Raw genomic sequence first — 26,192 nt, forward strand, 5'->3', positions numbered from 1 at the left:
AACTCACCTCAGGGTCTTCTTTTTCACAGCGGGGACGATCTCTGTGTCAATGTCCACGTTCAGATCAAACTTGAGGCTGAAGCACTCCTTGCTGGGGTCCTGCAGGGGGCGACAGACAATAGAAGATAATGGCTGTAAAACTGAGAAGGACAGAGCTCCTGTAGTCATTTCCCTCTCATTAGATGCACAGGGAGGCCCTTTACCAGGCAGGCTGATTGGCCAGGAACACTCAGGGACGGACCATTGGAGACCATTATATATGACTCCCAACCTGGGTCCCTGGCCTCTGCTGATAATGGCAGCCATTTTCAGTGGTATAACTTAACAGCTTGAAGCATGTAGTCATGTTGGCACTGTGATCATCATACAGTCTAACTTTCCACCACATACCTGTCTTATTGTATGTTCTAACCAACATAGTTCCTAATAGTATTGGGTCAAGTCTAAGGTGGAGAGATGTGGCTTCTTAAGGGGCGTGTGTGTCACACCCCTACCTGGCTGTATCAATACTCACATCTGTGTGCCGTCGCCGTGGTTTCTTCTTCACCAACTTCAGACCCCCAGTTTTACGCTCCCTGAAAGAAAAATAATATCCTATGCACATAGCGTAATTGAACATCTATGGCAGGGCTCACCAACTGGTGGCCCGTGGGCCAAATTTGTCCCACTAGTTCTCTCAGCAAATCAGCTCCAAGGGATTTTAATTTTGGAAATCAGGTTCTAAAGTATTCCCAGGTATAAAATATAGATATATGTGAACGTATACAAATGTAAGCAAGGTTTGAAATGAATATGCTTTAGTCCAACATATCTGTTTGGGCTTCCTGAAGTAAATTCGCTCAAGAAAATATCATCCTGTGGCTGAATATAGTTGATGATCCCTGATCTATGGAACAACAGGTCAACACTAACTGAAGCATAACTACAACTATTGTATATAAATAGAGCAGTGCAGTCAAAGAGGACACTCCTCGCTGATCTAGTTTACATTTTGTATTTTAAACCGAAGTGACAAGCGCCATGCAGACAGATGTAATACATTTTCGCATAACGAGGATTGACATACCCTTGGTTGTTGGCCCCTTCGTCCTCCTCCTCCAGGTCAGAGGGGGGGCTGGTGGGGGGGGGACAGGAGCGCGTCGACACGTTCCGGGCCAGGATGGAACCTTACACGGGGGTTACACAGAATATTAGATCATTAATAATATTCTTTAATAACACTTTCCTTAATAACACAGGTACTTCCAGTTTAATCGAGCAATGCAAAATGTTAACAGGAAATTCTAAAAGTTGATCAACTCTTCTAAATGTGGAAGACAGTCACGATGGATGACGCAGAAAGAATGAGTCAGTCTAGCTAACAACAGTTCAATGAGCCTAGAAGCCGTAATTGCATGGCACTAAATGTATACTAACTAGTGGGGAGGAAGTCTGGGTGTGAAGCTGTTGTTGTGGTTGGTACTGGGTAGTGTTGTGTACCTTGGGGTTGCAGGTCAAAGCGGGGGTGTCGGTCAAAGTGCATGTTGTCTGTGTCTTCCAGGTGGCAGCGGGAGTCACATGACTCACACAGATGAAGTGGGCTCTTGTTGTTCAGGTCCTGGCAGTTCGAGTGGTGGCACACCTGGGGAGAGATGGGTGTGAGGGTCAGTACAGCGGATGTACCAATCTACCTGGTCAGTAGTCGGGCTCAGGAACAGAGTAGTCTCGCAAACCAGACACAACCCACTGCAACTTGCAATCCGCCCCAACAGATCCACAGATGACGCAATCGCCATCACACTGCCCTGTCCCATCTGGACAAGAGGAATCCCTATGTAAGAATGCTGTTCATTGACTACAGCCTAGCCTTCAACACCATAGTTCCCTCTAAGCTCATCATTAAGCTCGGGCCCTGGGTCTGAACACTGCCCTGTGAAATTGGGTCCTACACTTCCTGACATGTCGCCCCCAGGTGGTGAAGGTAGGCAACACCTCCACTACGCTGATCCTCAACACAGGGGCCCCACAAGGGTATGTGCTCAGCCCTCTCCTGTACTCCCTGTTCACCCATGACTGCATAGCCACGCACGCCTCCAACTCAATAATCAAGTTTGCAGACAACAACAGTGGTAAGCCTGATTACCAACAATGACGAGACTACAGAGAGCAGGTAAGGGCCCTGGCGGAGTTGTGCCAGGAAAACAACCTCTGCCGTGTCAACAAAACAAAGGAGCTGATTGTGAACATTAGGAGACACATCATTGACAATCTGAAATGGGAAAGAGGTTAGGTAGGGTAAGGGTTAGCCTGGAGCTCTGGGGAGGTTAGGTAGGCCTACAGAGAGACAGGTCATAGTATAAAGCTACACACATCCATTAACACACAGCCAGGGCAGTGGTCTGGCTGAGATAAGAGACAGGTCACAGTAGGTCACAGCATAACGCTACACACATCTACCTGATGGCAGGACAGACAGCCACGTAGTTCCCAAGCCATTGTTTACACCATTACATGGGATAGAAGCAGCAGACAAAGTTCAATGTCAACGTACACAGAGGTCTTGTGACTAGAGCTTGAGAGACAGCCTGTCAGTAAGCCAGCCAGTCAACCAGGCAGCCAACCATACAAGCAGCCAGACATGCACCAGAAATGAGCTGGATTAGGCCCCCTCTGCCTGGGGCCAGACATAGACAGATCTCCCCCTCCTCTAGCACCTACAAGGGGTGGCCTCCCTGGCCCGGGAGAAGAGGAGAGCCGCAGGAGTTTCCCCTCTCCAGCACCACCACTACCCGCTATGACTCCTATACAGGAAATGAGGACGTATGGGGAGATACAATGGAAGTCCTGCTAATGTATTTCCTGTCATTGTCTCCGTGTGCTCTGCTTGGGACTGGAGATGTGTGTGTGTGTGTGTTGGGGGGGGGGGGGGGCTGCAAGTAAGCAGGCACAAATACAGTACACACAAGAAAAACAGCACAAGTGTTTTCCCACAAGTTCCCAGTCACTCAGGTTGAACCATGTTCTTACTATGTTGACAAGCCAATAAATACACCTGTAGGCTGTGTTCCATACACAGATATCAAATACATAACACAAACATGCAGGATGTCTACTCAAGCTATCCACAAAACGTAGATGTACTGTATGTTCTGCTAGTGCCATTAAGCTGGGGGGGAGGAAGGAATCCCAGTAGAGATGACCCATAAGAAGGAAGAGAAAAATGAACAGCTTTCAGTAGTCCAAAGCCCCCTTAATCTAGAGCTCTAATTGTTGCCTGGGCTGTGAGCTGGGCTGGACTCTCTCTGTCAGAGCCATCTGACGCTCCCTCGGCAGGCAGGCAGGCAGGCAGGCAGGCAGGCAGGGTGGAGATTAAACCAGGGGCCTCTTTCAGCTCTCAGTATGCAAGTCAGACAGGGTCCTCGCCTCTCCGATGCTCCTCCCTTCCCTTCCCTTCCTTTCCTTGGGACCTCTAGTCTACACCCAGAGAATGGCCCTTGTTAACTGTAATAGGCACAATTAAGTTAAGTGTGCTTTCATATTTTTAGACGGAGCATGTCTCTGGCTGTTGGATGGGAGTTTCAAATGTAACTTAAAAGGCCTTGTTCCATTCATCATAAACATTGTTATGATGGTATATTGATAATTATATTAATCAAGTTTGGTCGGAATATTTCTTCTGCTCTCTCTTTCCCTCTGTAAATAAAACATACTGAACAAAAATATAAACGCAACATGCAACAATTGAGTTACAGTTCATAGAAGTTCATATAAGGAAATCAGTCAATTGAAATAAAATCTTTAGGCCCTAATCTATGGCCCCCACTCCCCAGATGATCCCCCCCCTCCCCCTTCCCAGATGATCCCACATGTGAAGAAGCCGGATGTGGTGGTCCTGGGCTGGCTGATTACACGTTGTCTGCGGTTTTGAGGCCGGTTGGACGTACTGCCAAATTCTCTAAAACGACGTTGGATGCAGCTTATGGTAGAGAAATGAACATTCCATTCTCAGGCAACAACTCTGGTAGACAATCCGGCAGGCAGCATGACAATTGAATGCTCCCTCAAAACTTGAGACATCTGTGGCATTGTGTTGTGGGATAAATCTGCACATTTTAAAGTGGCCTTTTATTGTCCCCAGCACAAGGTGCAGCTGTGTAACCCATGACCATGATGTTTAATCAGCTATGCCACACCTGTCAGGTGGATGGATTATCTTGGCAAAGGAGAAATGCTCACTAGCAGGGATGTAAATAAATTATTGCACAACATTAGAGAGAAATAAGCTTTTTGTGCATATGGAACATTTCAGGGATTTTTTATTTCAGGTCATGAAACATGGGACCAACACTTTACATGATGGGTTTATATTTTTGTTCAGTGTACATAGATAGCATTGTGCTAAGTAACAACACGAGCATGTCAGAAATCAAAAGAGTACTGCTTTCAATTTGTCTCCTCGAAATAACAATGAACCTCCCCTCAGAAGATACTCTATGTCTATGTTTGTGTGTGTTTAGACAGGTAAAATAAGATGCCATATTTAGACAACTACAGGCTCAGCAAGGTAGCCAAAAAGACAACCATGGGCTGGGTGTCCAGGCAGCTGGCTGCATTCCTTTCAGGACTAAAGCTGCTGAAAATATCTGTTGCTTGGCCGAGCCAACAAAAATGAGCCTGTTGGATCTGGGATGAGGAGAACTCTGATACTATTCCCAAAACCTGTCTGAGAGTTTCCTTTTAAAGACAAAACGGACTAAATATGAACATACTCAGAGGCTTTGTCAAAGAATTCATGAATGTTCTATTACCATTTTATTTACTACACTACAGCCATCCGGCATTGACATCAGCCATTGATGGGATGCTTTCTTTGAAATAAATGAAAGCTGCAATACTGCTCGCGTTGCGTTGTGTCCCATGGCAGTGTACAAACTCAAACGCCAACGCTCGATGACTGATGTGCACCGTGGTGTAGAGGGTGGTATATACACCGTACAATGCAAAAGTGCATTGTGAGTGACGTCAGTAGCAGGCGCTCAGCTCGTGCACAGACAGCAGCAGGCCAGCAACAATTTCAGCAAATTGCAAATCATTGTTGGCTGATTGCAGCAGCAGTAGTATGCGTTCGATGAGACAAACCCAATGAATATAGTTGGTCACGAATGTTTGATCTTGAACAGAACTTACAACATCAATCAACATGTCTCAATCAAAATTGTACAGCCAGAAGTACAGAAAAGAGTGGGAGTCTGTAGCTGAATTTAAAGGGTGGCTGAAGCCAGTAATTGGGGATGATTGTTGGGCATACTGTGCATACTGCAAATGAGATATGCTTGCAAAAATGTATGACATCAAAAAACATTGTGCTACAGCAAAGCATACAAATAAAGCAAAAACCGTACAACATCACAACGCAGTCCACATTAACACAGTTGGTTAAGAAAGTGGATAACTGCAAAAGCTACTATGGCAATGGCCATTGCGGAACATTGTTCGTTGCTAGCATGCGACCATTTAGGTATGGCTTGTATAGCTGCCTTTTCAGATTCTGTGGCAGCAACAAACTTCCAAATGCACCACACCAAGTGCACAGGAATGATTAGGGGAGTACTGGCTCCTTATTTTCTCAAAAGGGTAACATCAGATGTGGGGGATGTTAAGTTCAGTCTCCGTTTGGATGAGTTCACTGATGTCAGTGTCTCAAAATACCTGGGTGTGGTGATTCGGTATTTCAGTGCTAAAAAAAGAAGAAGCGGTGTCCACATTTCTCAGGCTGGTTGAATTGGAGGGGGGCGATGCCAGATCAATAGCAAAGACGGTAGTTGAGTTTCTTGAGAAGTGTAACCTTAAAAAAGATAATCTTCAGGGTATTGGCACTGATAATGTGTCCATGATGACTGGGGTGCACAACATTTTAAAGGAAGAATATGCATTGCCCAATTTGGTACTCATCCGCTGCGTGTGCCAGTGTTTACAATTGGCTGTCAGTGCAGCATCCAAAGAAACCATCCCTAGGAGTGTTGAGTACTTAAATCAGAGAAACCTACAACTGGTTTTCAATTTCCCCAAAACGGCACAAGGCATACAAAGCAGTTTATGCCATCATTAATTGTGGCCAGAAACCCCTGCAGATCACCAAAGCGTGTGCCACACGTTGGCTATCGATGAGCCCGCGGTAACTCGTAAATTGAGCCAGTGGGAAGAACTGAAACTCCACTTTGAGTTGACCAAGACCAGTGAGCATTGCTACATGGCGGATGTGCTCCACACTATGTACAAGACCAACTATGTCTGCCTGACATTCTGGAAATCAATCCTGTCCGACATACAAGTTGCAGTGAAGTCATTTGAGGGAGAACAAACAGATCCTGTCAAGCTTTTGGACAATCTGTTACACCTCTTAACATCAATTTGCAGCAGAGTAGTCAATCCTATGGCAAAAATGGATGTCCTGAAGGATGCCATTGATGGAGATCTCAGTCCATCACCTTACCTTGAGTACCTTTTCGAGAGCACGGTGTACCAACTCAGTCTTGCGCCAGAGGACGAAAAGGTAATTTGGAGACAGTGCATCATCAACTACATTGTTTCTTTAAGCAAGGAGCTGCAAGCAAGGCTCCCAGACATCCTAGAAGCCTTGCGAAACATGGTCTTGTTCAGTGTTAAGGGAACACTAAAGTACAATAAAGGCACCACTGAAATGATTAAAGTAGCTAAGCTACTGGGGTACCAGCCCCAAACAATTGATCAAATTGTTTCCCAATAGAGAAACATCCATCTGCTTAGGTGGGACTCAACTGAAAAAACAGTCGAGTTTTGGAGTGAATTGACTAACTACACAGACTGTTCCGGGTCAAATCCACTTGAAGAACTGTGCAAAGCTGCACTCGCTGCCCTCCCCTTTTTATTTTTTTATTTCACCTTTATTTAACCAGGTAGGCAAGTTGAGAACAAGTTCTCATTTACAATTGCGACCTGGCCAAGATAAAGCAAAGCAGTTCGACACATAAAACAACACAGAGTTACACATGGAGTAAAACAAACATACAGTCAATAATACAGTAGAAAAATAAGTCTATATACAATGTGAGCAAATGAGGTGAGATAAGGAAAGTAAAGGCAAAAAAGGCCATGGTGGCGAAGAAAATACAATATAGCAAGTAAAACACTGGAATGGTAGATTTGTAGTGGAAGAAAGTGCAAAGTAGAAATAGAAATAATGGTGGGCAAAGGAGCAAAATAAATAAATAAATAAATACAGTAGGGGAAGAGGTAGTTGTTTAGGCTAAATTATAGATGGGCTATGTACAGGTGCAGTGATCTGTGAGCTGCTCTGACAGCTGGTGCTTAAAGCTAGTAAGGGAGATAAGTGTTTCCAGTTTCAGAGATTTTTGTAGTTCGTTCCAGTCATTGGCAGCAGAGAACTGGAAGGAGAGACGGCCAAAGGAGGAATTGGCTTTGGGGGTGACCAGAGAGATATACCTGCTGGAGTGCGTGCTGCTATGGTGACCAGTGAGCTGAGATAAGGGGGGGACTTTACCTAGCAGGGTCTTGTAGATGACCTGGAGCCAGTGGGTTTGGCGACGAGTATGAAGCGAGGGCCATCCAACGAGAGCGTACAGGTCGCAGTGGTGGGTAGTGTATGGGGCTTTTGTGACAAAACGGATGGCACTGTGATAGACTGCATCTAATTTGTTGAGTAGGGTATTGGAGGCTATTTTGTAAATGACATCGCCGAAGTCGAGGATCGGTAGGATGGTCAGTTTTATGAGGGTATGTTTGGCAGCATGAATGAAGGATGCTTTGTTGCGAAATAGGAAGCCAATTCTAGATTTAACTTTGGATTGGAGATGTTTGATGTGAGTCTGGAAGGAGAGTTTACAGTCTAACCAGACACCTAGGTATTTGTAGTTGTCCACATATTCTAAGTCAGAACGGGCAGGTGCGGGCAGTGATCGGTTGAAGAGCATGCATTTAGTTTTACTTGTATTTAAGAGCAGTTGGAGGCCACGGAAGGAGAGTTGTATGGCATTGACGCTCATCTGTAGGGTTGTTAACACAGTCCAAAGAAGGGCCAGAAGTATACAGAATGGTATCGTCTGTGTAGAGGTGGATCAGAGACTCACCAGCAGCAAGAGCGACATCATTGATGTATACAGAGAAAAGACTTGGCCCAAGAATTGAACCCTGTGGCACCCCCATAGAGACTGCCAGAGGCCCGGACAACAGGCCATCCGATTTGACACATTGAACTCTATCAGAGAAGTAGTTGGTGAACCAGGCGAGGCAATCATTTGAGAAACCAAGGCTGTTGAGTCTGCCGATGAGGATGTGGTGATTGACAGAGTCGAAAGCCTTGGCCAGGTCAATGAATACGGCAGCACAGTATTGTTTCTTATCGATGGAGGTTACGATATCGTTTAGGACCTTGAGCGTGGCTGAGGTGCACCCATGACCAGCTCTGAAACCAGATTGCACCCTTGCCACACTCAAATGCAGAGGTTGAACTGCTGTTCAGCCAAATAAGTGTGGTCAAGTCAAAGTTAAAAAATAGAATGTCACTGCACACTCTCAAGTCCATACTCCTGGTGCGGTATGGACTAAAGCTGGCTGGTGATACCTGTTACCAGCATAAACTACCAAGTGAAGTTCGGCAGCAGTTTGGCACCACAGCAGCATACAGCTTTAACGCCACTCCATCCTCTTCTGCTGGTTCCAGCTCCGTGACAATACAGTTGGACAGTGACGATGAAGAGGATTTCCTTGCCAATCTATGCTTCATCATATTTACAGTACATATGCAAGGAGCGGACATTCTGGAACTGGTGGAGACACAGCTGATGGTGGCAGTGTGTACTGCAGTGTGAGCGAGAACAGTCGCAATATCTGGAGGAAACCATTGATCAGCTAGCCAGCCAAGCAGCACAACAACCTGGAGAGAGCTGCCTAGCGCACACATTATTTGAGTTAAGTTGCTTGTTCAATAAGATAACATATATACCATGTTATTAGCTTGTACTTATAATTGTTCATCAGTTAGGTAGCATGTTAACTACCAATACACTGCTTAAAACTATAATTGTTCAGAATGTGTAGGTTTACTAGTTAAAGAAAATAAATCAAACGTAATTGTTCAATAATGTGTAATTGTTCAATAATTCAATGTGTTTTTAAAAATATCTGATCATATAAAATGTGTTGTGTTTAAATTACTTTTACAAATAAAAATGTGATAAACAAACAAATCTAAACTAACAAATGTCAAATCATATTTTTCATCGAGATGGCCAGTCAATTTAAGTAACGTTATTGCGTATTCTACGTAATGACGCAGTTTTACATTATTACGTAATGACATCACGTCATTTATCAACAAATCGACCTGCCTCTAGCAACTTCCCTTGAAAATTAGTTGGCAACACTGGACGGAAATATCCGTTAGAAATAGGGGAGGATTTAAATATGCAACAACTATCATGGGTTGCTATTATGACTACAATAATGCCTTTGACTGCTAGACAATGAAAGAAGATTGAAAGGAAATCAATAGAACATTAGAAAGCATATGAGTAAGTCTTTATACAAATAATTGCCTCCACGTTGCTATGGTGGGATTTTGGCTTTATGCTACTTTCAAGTAAGGCCTAAGACATGCCTCACAATATGAAGTCCAGGTTTCAAACAATTAAGGAATAGGAAAAAAAATATTGATGCTAATGATAGGCCAAACTATCTTCTGGTAGATTACTTTGACTTGGAAGAGTTCCAGTGTTGTGTTGGATAGTCATAGCATCCCTCTGAGTAGGCTAAACTAGCTCGCTGCATCTGCTAACTTAGTATGTGAAACTTGTTTTTGTTGAGAAATCTTTTGCTTCTCATTAACTTTTGAAGATATTAATTTGTTCAAAACTGTTCAACTATTGCCTCTCTCTTTGAGACAACTACTCACAACATTTTATGTACTGCAGTGCTAGCTAGCTGTAGCATTTGTTTTCAGTACTAGATTCATTATCTGATCCTTTGACTGGGTGGAAAAAATGTCAGTTCATGATGCAAGAGCTCTGATAGGTTGTAGGATGTCTTCCAAAAGTTGTCATAATTACTGAGTACGTCTATGGAAAGGGGTGAGAACCATGTGTCTCCTAGGTTTTGTATTGAAATCAAATGTACCCAGAGGATGGAAGCTAGCTGTCCTCCGGCTACACCATGGTGCTACTGAGTGCTGTTGAGGCTACTGTAGACCTTCATTGCAAAACAGTGTGTTTTAATCAATTATTTGGTGACGTGAGTATATTTAGTACAGTTTTATGTAAAAGGATAATGTTTGAAATGTTTTTTTTTATTTACATTTTTCTGAAATTCACTGAGGATTGTCTTCCCCTTCCTCCTCTAAGAAGCCTCCACTGGTTTGTGTATGTAGTGTTTGAGTATGTGTGTTGTGTGCGTGTGTCCAGACGTGCGCTCTCAAGTCAAGAGAATTAGTGGTGGGTTTAGAGAAAGAACAGCTACCGTGGCCGGAGCGACACACACACACTACTCACATCCGGAGCCCCCCGGGCAGCTGTGAACACACACGGCCCCTCTGCGCCCCTCACTCAAGCTTAGTACATTCACTACCACGTGGCACCTGCTTACACACACACTTGTTTCAACGCACACACACACACACACCCCCCCAAGGCGCCATCACACACACGACCAAGGCGCCATCACACACTACCACACCCGCAGTAGCCTAGACACACAATCATGTGAACACAAACGTGCCACGTTCCAACTTGTGACCCTTCAGCGGGAGCGCTAGACCTATATTGAATGAAAGGGGTTAGATTTCCTCTCACTGACTACAGCTGTCTCACTTCGAGATGACTCGAGTCTCTTGAGCTGATTCTGCCCTGTTACCTCAGTCAGGGTTAACCCTACACAAACGCACTCCCTACATGATGACATGCAACGGTTTATTAGGCAGTATGAACAGCATAATAAGGTTTGATGCACCTTCATCCCCCCTCCCCATTAAGAAAATACTGATAAAAATGCAAGACCAAGCTGCCAACAGCACTGGATCAGACACATAAACACCCTCCCCCGACTGACTGGCTTTAATCTGAACAGCCTGTCCTGCTAGAGCACACCTAACTTTTATATAACCTCCATCTCAACCTCTGTGTGTGTGTGTGTGTGTGTGTGTGTGTGTGTGTGTGTTAAGATTACTGTATGGTTCCCAGTATTTCAGTCCCCTTGACTTTCTCCACATTTTGTTACGTTACAGCCTTACTCTAAAATTGATTAAATTGTTGTTTTTCCTCAGTCAACACACAATACCCCATAATGGCAAAGCAAAAAAAGGTTCTACATTTCAGCAAATACATAAAAAATTCAAAACAGAAAAACATTTACATCAGTATTCAGACCCTTTACTCATTACTTTGTTGAAGCACCTATGACACTACAAGCTTGGAACACCTGTATTTGGGGAGTTTCTCCCATTCTTCTCTGCAGAGCCTCTCAAGATCTGTCAGGTTGGATGGGGAGCGTCACTGCACTATTTTCAGGTCTCTCCAGAGATGTTCGACCAGGTTCAAGTCCAAGCTCTGGCTGGCCCACTCAAGGACATTCAGAGACTTGTCCCAAAGCCACTCTTCAGTGGTAGAAAAAGTACCCAATTGTCATAGAGTAAAAGTAAAGATATCTTAATAGAAAATGACTCAAGTGAAAATCACCTAGTAAAATACTACTAGAGTAAAAGTCTAAAAGTATTTTGTTTTAAATATACTTATGTATCAAAATTACATGCAATTGCTAAAATATACTTAAGCATCAACAGTAAAAGTAAAAAAATATATATATTTTTTTACAGATAGACAGGGGCACACTCAGACGTCATTTACAAACGAAACGTGTATTTAGTGAGTCCGCCAGATCAGAGGCAGTAGGGATGTTCACTTGATAAGTGCGTGAATTGGACCATTTTCCTGTCAAATTAACAAATCCCTGTAGCTCAGTTGGTAGAGCATGGTGTTTGCAACACATGGTGTTTGCAACGCCAGGGTCGTGGGTTCAATTCCCACGGGGGGCCAGTATGAAAAGAAGAAAAAAAAAAGTATGAAATAAAATGTATGCATTCACTACTGTAAGTCGCTCTGGATAAGAGCGTCTCCTAAATGACTAAAATGTATATATATTTTTGGGTGTCAGGGAAAACGTATGGAGTAAAAAGTACATTATTTTCTTTAGGAATGAAGTAAAAATGGTTGCCACCACCATTCTTTCTCCAGACGTGAAGCTTGGCATTCAGGCCAAAGAGTTCAATCCTTGTTTCATTAGACTAGAGAATCTTAGACTAAAGGGTCTTTTAGGTGCCTTTTGGCAAACTCCAAGGAGGCTGTCATGTGCTTTTTGCTAAGGAGTGGCTTCCGTCTGGCCACTCTATCAGAAAGGCATGATTGGTAGAATGCAGCAGAGATTGTTGTCCTTCTGGAAATGTTTCCCATCTCCACAGAGGAACTCGGGAGCTCCGTCAGAGTGACCATTGGGTTCTTGGTCACCAATTGCTCAGTTTGGCCAGGCAGCCAGCTCTAGGAAGAGTCTTGGTGGTTCCAAACTTCTTCCATTTAAGAATGATGGAGGCCACTGTGTTCTTGAGGCCCTTCAATGCTGCATATATTTTTGGTACTCATCCCCAGATCTGTGTAGCGATATAATTCCGTCTCGGAGCTCTATGGACCATTCCATCGACCTCATGGCTTGGTTTTTGTTCTGACATGCACTGTCAACTGTGGGACCGTATATATTGACAGGTGTGTGACTTTCCAAATCATGTCCAATCAATAGAATTTACCAAAGGTGGACTCCAATCAAGTTGTAGAAACATCTCATGGATGATCAATGAAAACAGGATGCACCTGAGATCAATATTTCGAGTCTCATAGAAAATAAAAAAAGGTATGTTTTTTATTTGTATTACATTTGCAAAAATGTCTAAACCTGTTTTCGCTTTGTCATTATGGGGTATTGTGTGTAGATTGATGAAGATTTAACATTTAATACATTTTAGAATAAGGCTGTAACGTAACAAAGTGTGGAAAAAGTCAAGGGGTCTGAATACTTTCCGAATGCATTGTATAACAAAATGTTTACGTTTTTGTTCATTTTGGTGTTTGGCCATTGTTTTCCCCAGCAGTTCGAGCCAGTTTTATTGCTTCTTTAAGCAGTACACACAGTTTTCAGCTGTGCTAACATAATTGCAAAAGGGTTTTCTAATGATCAATTAGCCTTTTAAAATGATAAACTTGGATTAGCTAACACAACGTGCCAATGGAAGACAGGATTGATGGTTGCTGATAATGGGAACTCTGTACGCCTATGTAGATATTCCATGAAAAATTTAAAAAAATCTGCCGTTTCCAGCTACAATAGTTATTTACAACATTAACAATGTCTACACTGTATTTCTGATCAATTTGATGTTATTTAAAATGGGGAAAAAAAATGCTTTTCTTTCAAAAACAAGGACATTTCTAAGTGACCCCAAACTTTTGAACGGTAGTGCATGTCTGAGCACACATGAGCAAAGTCACGTGTGTGTGCGCACAACAATGTTGTTAATCATTTCAGTGAATGGACATGTTTGCAGCACACATGTTGCAATGAGCCCCTGTGCAATGCCATAGTGTGTGAGTGAAAGATGGAGTAGTGCTCATTGGAAAAGAGTTGGCAGACAGTGATATTAGTAGGAGACTTGTTATTGGGAGAGACATTGTGAAAGAGAAAAGGCACCGCCCCAGGTTTTTAATAGGACCCGTTGTGTTTGGTCTACTGCTCTACACACACACCACAACACACACACACGTTGTTGGTGCCCACACCCAGAGCTAATTCAATTCCTTGCTTCCTATTGTCATCCACATACAGTCTGTCTCCAGCAGCCAGCTCCCACGCTCTCACAACACACACGATCACAGGCAGCATGAATCAACACATCAGTGAACAGCTATGACATTCAGAGTCAAGACAATAGACGATTATGTTTAGCTACATGGAGCACAGACCAAACAGTCATGATGACATTTGGATATGGCTACTTGTGCTCTAATAAAACCTTCATTTCAGTTATTTACTGTGTGCTTTGTTAATGCTGCAGTCAGATGACAGTTTGGTTCACAGTGTTTCAGTGAAAGATTCCAAATCCTAACATCACTAACATCACCCCACATACGGGCTCCTTCAGGACCAGGCCCTAACATGTTAGTCATCTTTGATTTGGCAACTTTAAGCGGAGATTCCCGAGCCTGGTTGACACGATTAACGTGGTACACGGTGAGGGAGAGCTGTGACACTGGTCTGGACAGGAGTCGGTTTGTGGGTGCAATGTTCACACAAAAATTGTCTTGGGCTTTGATTATTTATTTCTCTCTCTTGGGGGGTTGAGATCCTTCATTGTTTGGATTTGAAAATCCAACAGCTGTATTGGAAGGGGGCGGCGCTCAGGGGCTGTGTGTGGCTGTCTATGTGGGTGTTTGAGTGAGAAAGACAAAAGGAGATACCAAAATCAGTAAAAAAATAAAATAAAAAAAATATAGCCCCCTTTATTATTGAAGCATCATGCCTACACCATCAAGGAGCCTATCCAGACTCTAAAGTCAGGAAGACCGTTGTGTGAGCCAGACTAAAGACCATCTTAGCAGCTAGGCCTTCTTATCAGTCATTTGAACATGTAAGACTGTGTGGCTAAAAGTAGACGTACTGAATCACACCCCTGGCTTGGACCATATATGAGGTTTGTCTGGTGGCCGACTGTGGCCGACACAATCACAAACACGATTGGTTTGACTCAATTGTGTAGTCTCTACAAATAATAAGATAATTGTGCACTCACACACCCTCAACTGACAGTCATTGGTCCAGACTTCAGACAGACACACACACACACACACACACACAAGTTCAGACTCACTCCCATCTAACTAATCAAACAGATCCCAAACACAGACAAAAGTACACAACATTAATGGCTCATACTCTTTCACTGAAAAGCACCAATTTCAACTCATTCATGAGCTACTCTCTTTCTCTCAAACATACAAAGCAGGCCTCTTTGGGGCAACTCCTCTCTCCGTCTCGCTTTTTCTCTCTTCCTTTGGAGCAAGTATACACAGACCGATACAAATATACACAAACTGAGATATCCAGACAGACAGTCAAATAAATGACAAACACACACATTACTAGGCCCAGCACTCATAACAATGGATTCATTATGATCTAAGAAATGTATTGTTCTAGACATGGAAGACTTCTCTGTTCTCTAATCCTTCCCAGCCCCTCCTATCCTGGTCTGTTATGGTCTAGTGTTCAGACTTCACTCAAACAGCCTCTGCCTCCGTCGGCATGCCTTCCACTCAATAAGCTGCCTGGGTGACTTCTCTCCACACCACTAAACAAATAATATAGCTACAGCCTGGGAGACCAGCACTTACCGTACTGCTACGGCTAATTACTACTGAGACGTAGTGGAATAATGAAGTAGAGCTAAAAAATATTCTATAGTATCAATCATGATTTCTCTGAATTAAGAATGATGGATTGGCACGCAAATACTAAGCAATAAATACCCAGGGAGTATGCTTTACATCAAAAAGACATGACTTCAGGTACTTCTCTCTCTCTCTAGATAGATATCTATATATCTATCTTTTTTACAGTTTTATGGTAACTAATTTTGATGTCCCTCTTGGGAGTTGAGCACACGACTGGGGGATAGCCTAGGTTTCCTAAAGATAACATAGTGTAGGTCTCACCATTTGGTTATGGTTGGTAGATACTGTAGGTGGAAAATGGGTGGGGGGACCAGATGAGATCAAAGGGATAAATCAGAGCCCCAGATCATGACTGGACCTGGTCGAATCATGTATTATTCTATGTATAAACTTTGACGCGTCTGTGAGAAGAGGCAGGATAAAACCGTACCGCCGCTCTCTTTCTTCTCCCGCCATCCGACCATTCCTCTAGCTGGGCTCAGAGTGCCAGAAGCCAGCCAGAGCTTTTCTAATGCAGGAGGCCAACGCCACCCTATCATGTCTGTCTCCTATTAATCGCCCTCCCTTTACTTGGGATTGGTTTGGTCCTCTTCAAACACATATGGATGTCTACAGAAAAACATGCACTCACTCTGCCTTAGCCTTGTAACCTCTGACACAACATGTCCCTCCTCTAACACAACACGTGTCAGAGATTAAGGCTAAGGCAGAGTGTGCATATTTTTCTGTGACACATGGGATGATACATCCATAAAACTTGAACAGGCTTATTTTCTAATTTGTAATGAGGAGATTGACCGTCCAAGCCCACACCTGAGGCTGAGCGACTGCTCAGTGTCTGGTTTATGTCAATAAGACCTATGCCACAGGTATTAGAATGTGTCCAGTGTTGTACTAAGATGCCTGCTGCTTTATGCTTTTTAGTTCCAATCCAGTCAAATAATGTTGACGTCCAACCGGACGCATTTCGCCCAGGCTGGGTCGAACGCTCCTAACCAAAACGGCCACAGCCACAGGCCTAAAAGCTCAGTACATCTCGTAACAAACCAGTGGGAAAGTCCTTGGTCAAACTAAACTCTGTGACTTGTCATCTGTGTATATGTATATTTGAGGAGTTGTCAGGCAGACTGGGGACTTTCATAATGATGACAAACCTCCAAGGATCTGTGACAAACCTGCTAATATAAGTTTTAGGAGAGTACACTAGAGAATCAGGTCAAGACCCTAAAGGGAGTGGGGACTTGAACATTGGCATATTACCACCCCCCCAGATAAAATATGAACATGTTATAAGCAATGGCACATTTTTTTTACAAGAAATTAGCTGTAAAACTGCAACATTTTCTCTCAGCCTCAAATATATATATAAAAAACAACTAAACAAATATGCGGGGGGGGGGGGGCACTCTAAACTGCGGCACACTGCTGGACCTGACCAAATTGTAAATTATAGCGCTGCTAGAAAGCCCAGTAAATTATTTTGAAAAATAGATAAAATTACTAGAGCATTTGAAATGTACTGTATATAAACAAAGAACATCCAAGACAGTTTCTTCACTATGTCATGGCCTGATTGCCTCTAGAAAGATTCAACCTTCTATATTAAAGCAAAATGGTAGAAGGAATTGAAGACTGATAAACAGTTATATACAGAGCCACCACTGAAAATAACTCCTCACCAACCCAAGCGAAAAGAAAATTCACATTCAAGAAAGCATTATAAGTACAAGAGATTGACTATGAGTGCACAGATCCTGTCTACTCGTTAATGCTTTTAAATGTATGTCAATTGTAAAAGTATTTTATTTGTCGGACCCCAGGAAGACTAGCTGTCTTCATTGCGTCAGCTAATGGGATCCTAATAAAATCTAAAATCTATATTCAGAGGAAGTTTGTAGAAGTATTTTGAATATATTGTTCCAAACTGAAAAACATGGCGGAGTTTTGTTGGAAAAATATGACTCTGTATTGAGTCACACCTAGAATCAAAAGCCAATAGCTAGGTACACAAGCATGCTGGCAGCTGTGTGGCCATGTAGGCTAGATCCCAACCACACTCATGTTTTTGGGGAATGTCTGAAGATAACACTGTTCTGGGATAATGTACTGTATGTTCTGTAATAAAATATGTTCTGGGATAGGAAGTCCCTAGAACCTGCCCTGTTATGTACCTTGGTAATGTTCTGGAGGTTGTAATTGACAGTGACATATCGTTGATTAAAGTTTGATTTTCTGCTAGTAAGAAAAAGCTATTAACAGGAATTGGTATAAAGTGGAAGCTCCAAAGTCTGAAGAATTATAAAGTATAATTCAAGAAATAATTGTTATGGAAAGATTGACTTATGCCTTAAAAAAGGTCCAATGCAGCCTTTTTGATCTCAATATCAAATCATTCTGGGTAACAATGAAGTACCTTGCTGTGACTGTTTACAATTAAAATGGTAAAAAAAAAAATATATAGATTCTTAGCAAAGACCAATTTCTCAAGCAAGAATTTTGCTAGGACTGTCTGGGAGTGGTCTAATTTGGAAGTGGAAACTGAAAATGTGCTTTTATTGGCAGAGGGCTTTAGAACTCTTTCTTATTGGTCTATTTACCAATTTACCGCATGGTGATGTCACCATGGAAGGCCAAAACTCCATCCCACCAAAACAGGCTGACATTTCTGCTGGTCTTTTCAAACCGCTCTTACACTAAAAGGGCATTATCATCATGTTCACAATTTCACAGTATTATTTCAACCTCAGTGTGGAAATATAAATAAAACAAAGGAGAAAAAAAAACTAATTTTTGACTGCACTGGGCCTTTAAGACATTGAAATTAGTTTACTTTGGTAAAAATGCAATATAATTGCTTTAATATATTGTATTGTACCTTATGGCAACAGTTTTTTTCAGTTTTGATGCTCTGTGTAATTTGGAAAAAGTTTTAAAAATCTGTTTATTAAAAAAGAAATCCAGAAACTGCTTCTCCAACATATATCCCAAATCACACAAGTAAGAAGTGTCAAAACCTCTGAACTGACCATCTCCCCAAAAAACATGTTATTTTTCCAATAGGCAACGGTCCATTTGATTATTTGTGTTTGGTCCATTATTGTACAGTTGAGTTTGTGAGTTGTCTGTTCTAGGACAGAGATAACCTCAAGGCCATACACCTAACAGAACCTCACAGGAAATAGCTATTTTTACAAAGTAAACATTCCACCAAAAGTGTTTCAACATGCAAAATGAAGAGCCTTGCCTGTACACTGCACATGCATGCACAGATTGCACACCCACACCTTGAGAAATAGGCTAGTACTTAATATCAAAAGATGCAGTCTTTTCTCCCTAAAAGGTATAGTCAAGCCTTTTGCCCTATAACCATGATGTACTGTATCTACTCAGAGGCATTTTTAAATACACAATCCTAAAACTGCAGATTTTCTGTTGGCTTCACCTCAGACTGAACTATCAAAAAATGAGGTGTTTATTTTACATTTTACACACAAACAAAGTGTTATCGAAGTGACCACATGAGAAAACAAAATAACCACTCACCAGCAGCTGATCGGTCTCCACTCTAATGCAGTCAAGGGCACTGAGACGGGAGTTAGTGTTGTCTCAGGCTGCACCGCTGGACTATGATGCAACCAGGCTTCCTATCCATAGTTTTAGGGAAGGAAAGGAGACAGATAGGCAGGAAGGCGGTGTGCATGACCAAAAAAGGAGGAAGTGAGAAAGAAAAAACAAAACGATTTTGGGAGCTGCTGGAAACTCCTAGAGACAAATTAGGTCTTTCTCTAGGATAACTGCTGATTTAGACACAGGCTGTTCCACTTTCAACTTGGAAATTGATCGTTTGGAAGCCACTTTGGATTGGATATAAAGAAAACGAGGAGGGGAGACACTGGCTGGTGCTGCTGAAGACCTTGGCTTGTTGATATAAGAACCAGATGTGGAATATGCCGACGTCTAAGGAAAACCAGACTTAAAGGCCACTAAACTTTGGATTTGGATTTGTGTGTGTGTGCGTGCACACGCGTGCGTGTGTGTGTGCCATCATCCCTAGCAGGCAGCTAACATTGTCAGAGGCACACAACATGTAAACAAACCGAGAAAAACACTGACAAAAACTATAGAACAGCTGATAGGAAATTTGTCAACCTATGCTACCTGAGGAGCAAGAGTTTACAAGTCAAGACAGAACTAGCGGGTGCATTGCACTAGGACTCTCATTGAGGAACAAAATACCCCTCTCACCTTCACTCTGGCTATACTCAGCCAGGTATGATATCCCATCTGTCCCTATACATTACACCTAGATGTGAACCAAATGTAAGGTCAACCCTAAACTACACAATCCTAGGTAGATGATAACGACACATGCTGGGATCCTTGCACTCAGGGCTGTTCAATGTTGGTCCTGGAGAGCCGTAATAATTCTGGTTTTCATCCTCTCCGTCTAATAAGGGACTAATTCAGATCTGGGACACCAGATGAATGCAATTTACCAGGTAGAAAAAAAAAAAAAACAGAAGCTTATCAGCCCTCCAGGACCAGAATTGAACAGCTCTGCTTTCACTGAACCTCAGTACGAATGCAGACAGTGGGAGAAGTTGTGAGAGAGGGAGGATGTTTTCTCAATCACACACCCCCAGTATGGAAAAAAAATGCAATGAGAAAAAGTGTGATGGGAAATGTTTATTCAAGTTTCAATGGGAAAGTGGCAAATAGTTCCAGCAGTTTAAAGGTTGGTGGCAGGCAGACCAGAATTAAAAGTCCCACCCTGGATAGAAGCTCCTCTCTAATCTATACTGAACAAAAATATAAACACAACATATAATGTGTTGGTCCCAAATTTTATGAGCTGAAATAAATGATCCGAGAAATGTTCCATACGCAAGGAAAGCTTATTGTGCACAAATTTGTTGACATTCCTGTTAGCGAAATTTCTCCCTTGCCAAGATAACCCATCCACCTTACTGGTATGGCATATCAAGAAGCTGAAAATCTTAATCCTTTTAAGAAGTAGCCGCTTTTTTTCAATTTTCGCCTAAAATGACATCTAACAGCCTGTAGCTCAGGTCCTGAAGCAAGGATATGCATATTCTTGGTACCATTTGAAATGAAACACTTACGTTTGTGGAAATGTGAATGGAATGTAGTAGAATAACACACAATACATCTGGTAAAAGATAATACAAAGAAAAAAACCAACCGTTCTTTTGTATTTGTTTTGTACCATCATCTTTGAAATGCAAGAGAAAGGCCATAATGTATTATTCCAGCCCAGGTGCAATTTAGATTTTGGCCACTAGATGGCATCAGTGTATGTCTAAAGTTTTAGACTGATCCAATGAACCATTGGATTTCTTTTCAAGACTGTCCAAATGTGCCTTATTTGTTTATTTATAACTTTTCATGTTCAAAATTGTGCACTCTCCTCAAACAATAGCATGGTATTATTTCACTGTAATAGCTACTGTAAATTGGACAGTGCAGTTAGATTAACAAGAATGTAAGTTTTCTGCCAATTTCAGATGTGTCTATGTCCTGGGAAATGTTCTTGTTACTTACAACCTCATGCTAATCGCATTAGCCTATCATTACACAGCTGCACCTTGTGCTGGGGACAATAAAAGGCCACTCTAAAATGTGCAGTTTTGTCACAACACAATGCTAGAGTTGTCTCAAGTTGAGGGAGCATGCAATTGGCACGCTGACTGCAGGAATGTCCACCAGAGCTGTTGCCAGAAAATGTAATGTTTTATTTCTCTACCATAAACCGCCTCCAACGTCATTTTAGAGAATTTGGCAGTACATCCAACCGGCCTCATAACCGCAGACCATGTGTAACCATGCCAGCCATGTGTAACCATGCCAGCCAGGCCCACCCATGGCTGGGCATCTGCCCAGTAATGTGAAACCCATAGATTAGGGCATAATGAATTCATTTTAATTGACTGATTTCCTTATATGAACTGTAATTCAGTAAAATCATTGAAATTTAAGCATGTTGCATTTATATTTTTGTTCAGTAAAGTTTGTCCACCAGTGAGTGAGTGTGAGAGAAAGTGTTTGATAATCTAGATAATCTGACAGACAAGAGACTAGGAGGGGAATTCCTCGTAAAAGTAGAACAAAAACAGGACCATCGTTTTTGGGAATTTCACGAAATGTAATCCATAGGAGGGTGCTTTGGAGGAAGGATTGTTAAAATACATTTGCAGCCAAATATATTGGCACCCTTTAAATTTTATTAAATAATTTATTTATTCTACATTCTAAATTCCAGAATAGGCCAACGTTTCCTCTTGAACCACTCCTTTTTTATGTGTGTTGGGGTTGTTGTCCTGCTGGAAGACCCACAACCTTCAACTGAGACCCAGTTTTTGGACGCTGGGTTGAACATTGGACTCCAGAAGAGCTGAAAATCTGCTGATGTCATGACACAAATGAGAATGTGTTCTCAGTCAACTTACCTGGTAAAATAACGGTAAAATAAAAATAAAATAAAATAAAACACCGTGAGCATGTTCAAGGCCCTTAGTACTAGAGGCAGCGAAGCAACCCCACAGCATTATCAAACCTCCCCATGTTTGATTGTAGGGAGGGTGTTCTTTTCTTTGAAAGCTTCATTTGGTTGTCCCTACTATGCAGTGGTGTAATGTACTTCAGTAAAAATACTTGAAAGCACTACTTAAGTAGGTTTTTTGATTATTTGACAAGTTTTACACATGCCTAAAGAAAATAAATGTACTTTTTACTCCATACATTTTCCCTGACACCCAAAACTTCTCGTTACATTTTTAATGCTTAGCAGGACAGGAAAATGGTCCAATTCACTGACTTATCAAGAGAACATACCTGGTCATCCGTACTGCCTCTTATCTGACAGACTCACTAAACACACTCATTTGTAAATTAGGTCTGGTGTTGCAGTGTGCCTCTAGCTATCCATAAATAAGATGGTGCTGTCTGGTTTGTTTAATATAAGGAATTTTAAATGATTTATACTTTTACTTTTGAGTTGTAGTTTACTGGGTGACTCACTTTTTATTAACATATCATTTTCTATTAAGATACCTTTACTTCTACTCAGGTATGGCAATTGCTTACTTTTTCCACTACCGTTACTATGCCAAAATTGTATATTTTCAGTATTCATATACAGTATTAATGTCAGAACATTGTTATTGAAATCAAAATACTACTTGTATTACAAAGCATGCAGTAAAGCTACTATACATACAGCATGACACCAATTTTTCCTTTGTTGCACATACAGATGAAACATTATGGAGTCTTAAAAGGAGGCCTGGGTAAGGCCAAAATGTCACAAATGTTCAAACTTCAATTATTCTCAAAAGGGGCACAACTTTCACTGGGGCTGTTTTATCATTGCAATGTGATACAAAAAGCAGCAAAGGTCTGCTACAGAACCATGTGGATACCTCTGAGTGGTTGGGTAGGCTGTTGGAGAGACTTGTACTTTCTATTGAGCTATTTTTATAGACTAGCTTTTAGGAGTGGGATGTTTTTCAGACAAAGAAATATGGGTGATCAATATTTAGCCCTATTTCTAGGCAATGTAGTAAACTATAGTCTAATCATAGGCCTATTTAGGAAGTACATTTCCTTGGAAAGATAACTGCCCCATGCTTCATCGCCCATTCTTAGGCTACTCTATTTAATTGAGACCAAACGCGCACCTGATCTCGCAGGTATAGCTACTGAACTTTAACGAGCAAGAATGATGACAGCAACACTTGCAACGTTTTGCATAGGCCTATTGGATATAGCCTACCTTTTAGCAGGACCATTTGCAGGCAGAGACAAATAAATGGGTAATCAATACCTATTGAAAATGAAAAAGGTGCAACGCTTGCTCACCTTAGTAGCCTAACATATGTGCACTTTTCCTTTTTCAATGATGATTGCATTTATTGATTGGAGAGGTAGGTTACTGAAGTTGAAGTACCGAATTCTGACTGTGTGAATGTGAAAAATGTGCTTTTAATACAATAGGTAGGCTAACGCACACAAAGCAGAAAAGAGGACTGTTTACAAATAATCTGTACTCCTGCTGGCAGCTTGAGAAATGCAGACCACAATGATCTCTGTCTGGACCTGCATGTCCCGGAGGCATCCCGCGGGAATGCAGCCCTCTAGCGCAGTCAGTACACAACCCTATGCTCATCATGTCTTAGCAGGATCAGTTGGTGACAGGGGTACCAGCAGGGTCAGACAGCCAGGGAAGACCAGTCTACGGAGCTCAGGTGAATTTTGCTGTATATTAACAATATCAGTGAATGATACAAAGTTCCATCTTGAATTGATGGGTAGACCTACAATACAGCAGCTTAAGCAAAGCTAGTCTGGGATCTGGGAATAATGGTAATTTCAATTATTGAACCATTGATTCTATTATTGGATAATATAATGTATGAATGTACACCAAGGTAATTATTTGTCAGGCCTTATTTTAGGAGGATCAGATGGTGACAGGGGTCTCAGCAGGGTCAGGCAGCCAGGGAAGACCAGTCTTATGGAGGTGAGGTGAATATTTGCAGATACAACACTACGCTCTCTGTGCAGCAAACTCTGGACAAGCCAGGTGCTATTTTAAAACCATTTTCACAAAAAGTTGCAGATTTTTTTTTTTCAATTTAGTGACACAAAAACAGTGACCGCGGACATGCCGAACTATCGACATTCTGGACAGGCCTAAAAAAAACATTTTAGAACCATTTTCACAAAAATAACTCAGATTTTTTCTTTCTTTTTTTGACACAAAAACAGTGACCCCGGTCATGCCGAACTATCGACATTCTGGACAGGCCTATAAAAACATTTTAAGGCAGTCTGTCAAACCTCCAAAGTTAATTTCCAAACTGTATCAAGGGTTGATAGAGGCTTTTCCCAATGACACAAAACACGTAAAACAAAAATGTCAAGGATCATATCACCTCCACCTTACCTGTCACCCTAGACCCACTTCAATTTGCATACCGCCCCAATAGGTCCACAGACGATGCAATCGCCATCACACTGCCCTATCCCATCTGGACAAGAGAAATACCTATGTAAGAATGTGGTTCATTGACTACAGCTCAGCATTCAACACCATAGTACCCTCCAAGCTCATCATTAAACTTGAGGCCCTGGGTCTCAACCCCGCCCTATGCAATTGGGTCCTGGACTTTGACGGGCCGCCCCCAGGTGGTGAAGGTAAGAACCAACATCTCCACTCACTGATCCGCAACACTGGGGACCCACAAGGGTGCGCACTCAGCCCCCTCCTGTACTCCCTGTTCACCCATGACTGCCTGGCCATGCACGCCTCCAACTCAATCAAGTTTGCAGACGACAACAGTAGTAGGCTTGATTACCAACGACGAGAGCCTACAGGGAGGTGGTGAGGGCTACAGGGAGGTGGTGAGGGCCCTCGGAATGTGGTGTCAGGAAAACAACCTCTCACACGTCAACAAAACAAAGGAGATGATCGTGGACTTCAGGAAACAGCAGAGCACCCCCTTATCTACATATATGGGACAGCAGTGGAGAAGGTGGAAAGCTTCAAGTTCCTCAGCATATGCATCATGGACAAACTTAAATGGTCCAGACTGTGTGGTGAAGGCGCAAAAGCACCTCTTCAACCTCAGGAGGCTGAAGAAATTTGGCTTGTCACCTAAAACCCCTCACAAACTTTTAGATGCACAATTGAGAGCATCCTGTCGGGCTATATTAAAGCCTGGTACGTCAACTTCACCGGCCACAACTGCAAGGCTCTCCAGAGGGTGGTGCGGTCTGCACAACGCATCACCAGAGGCAAACTACTTGCCCTCCATGACCCCTACAGCACCTGATGTCACAGGAAGGCCAAAAAGATCATCAAGGACAACAACCACCCAAGCCACTGCCCGTTCACCCCACTACCATCCAGAAGGCGAGGTCAGTACAGGTGCATCAAAGCTGGGACCGGGAGACTGAAGCGTTTTTTCAATCTCAAGGCCATCAGACTGTTAAATAGCCATCACTAGCACAGAGGCTGCTGCCCTATATACATAGATTTTAAATCACTGGCCTCTTCAATAAATTGATCACTAGTCACTTTAAAACAATGCCACTTTACTAATGTTTACATATCTTGCATTACTCATATCTATATACATTATACCATCTACTGCATCTTGCCTATGCCGCTCTGTCATTGCTCATCCATAGATTGATACATTCTTATTTCATCCCTTTACTTAGATTTGTGTGTGTTAGGTAGTTGTTGTGGAATTCTCAGATTACTTGTTAGATATTGCTGCAATGTCGGAACTAGAAGCACAAGCCTTTCGCTACACTCGCAATAACATCTGCTAACCATGTGTATGTGACCAATAAGATTTGATTTTAATTTGATTTGGAGGTGTAAAACACAAAAGGGGTCATATTTGCATATGTTTTGGTTCTTGTGAAGGCTGGCTGAATTCTGGCAAAGAGTTGTTCTTTTATCCCAGCATGTCTACAGATTCTCCCTTCGTTTTTGTTTGCTTGGAAATGTTGATACTGGAGACTTATCTGAAGAAACTGTGTAACCAAGCATTTATAGCGGCTAAGAAATGCATTGTCATTAATTGGAAGGTTGGTTATCCTCCCACAATGTCAAGTTATGTATCACTAGATTTGATTTATTAC

At 42.2% G+C, this 26,192-nt stretch overlaps 1 protein-coding gene across 3 annotated transcripts in view; it reads right to left on the reverse strand.

The window, feature by feature from the left end:
* The window catches only part of LOC115165604 (pleckstrin homology domain-containing family G member 5-like), a 105,972-nt gene that overhangs the window by 25,539 nt on the left and 54,241 nt on the right, over positions 1-26,192 (reverse strand). For 2 of the 3 annotated variants that reach the window (XM_029718817.1, XM_029718816.1), the window contains exons 3-6: positions 1,480-1,621; positions 1,067-1,166; positions 515-575; positions 8-99 (exon numbers count right to left, since the gene is read on the reverse strand). In XM_029718817.1, the coding sequence (XP_029574677.1) occupies positions 8-99; positions 515-575; positions 1,067-1,166; positions 1,480-1,621 (395 nt within the window). Of the gene's footprint in view, positions 1-7; positions 100-514; positions 576-1,066; positions 1,167-1,479; positions 1,622-19,061; positions 19,159-26,192 lie in introns of those variants that run through there. The other variant, XM_029718818.1, reaches the window with a different exon arrangement.

The sequence above is a fragment of the Salmo trutta genome, chromosome 28 (assembly GCF_901001165.1).
Source record: "Salmo trutta chromosome 28, fSalTru1.1, whole genome shotgun sequence".
Lineage (NCBI taxonomy): Eukaryota > Metazoa > Chordata > Actinopteri > Salmoniformes > Salmonidae > Salmo > Salmo trutta.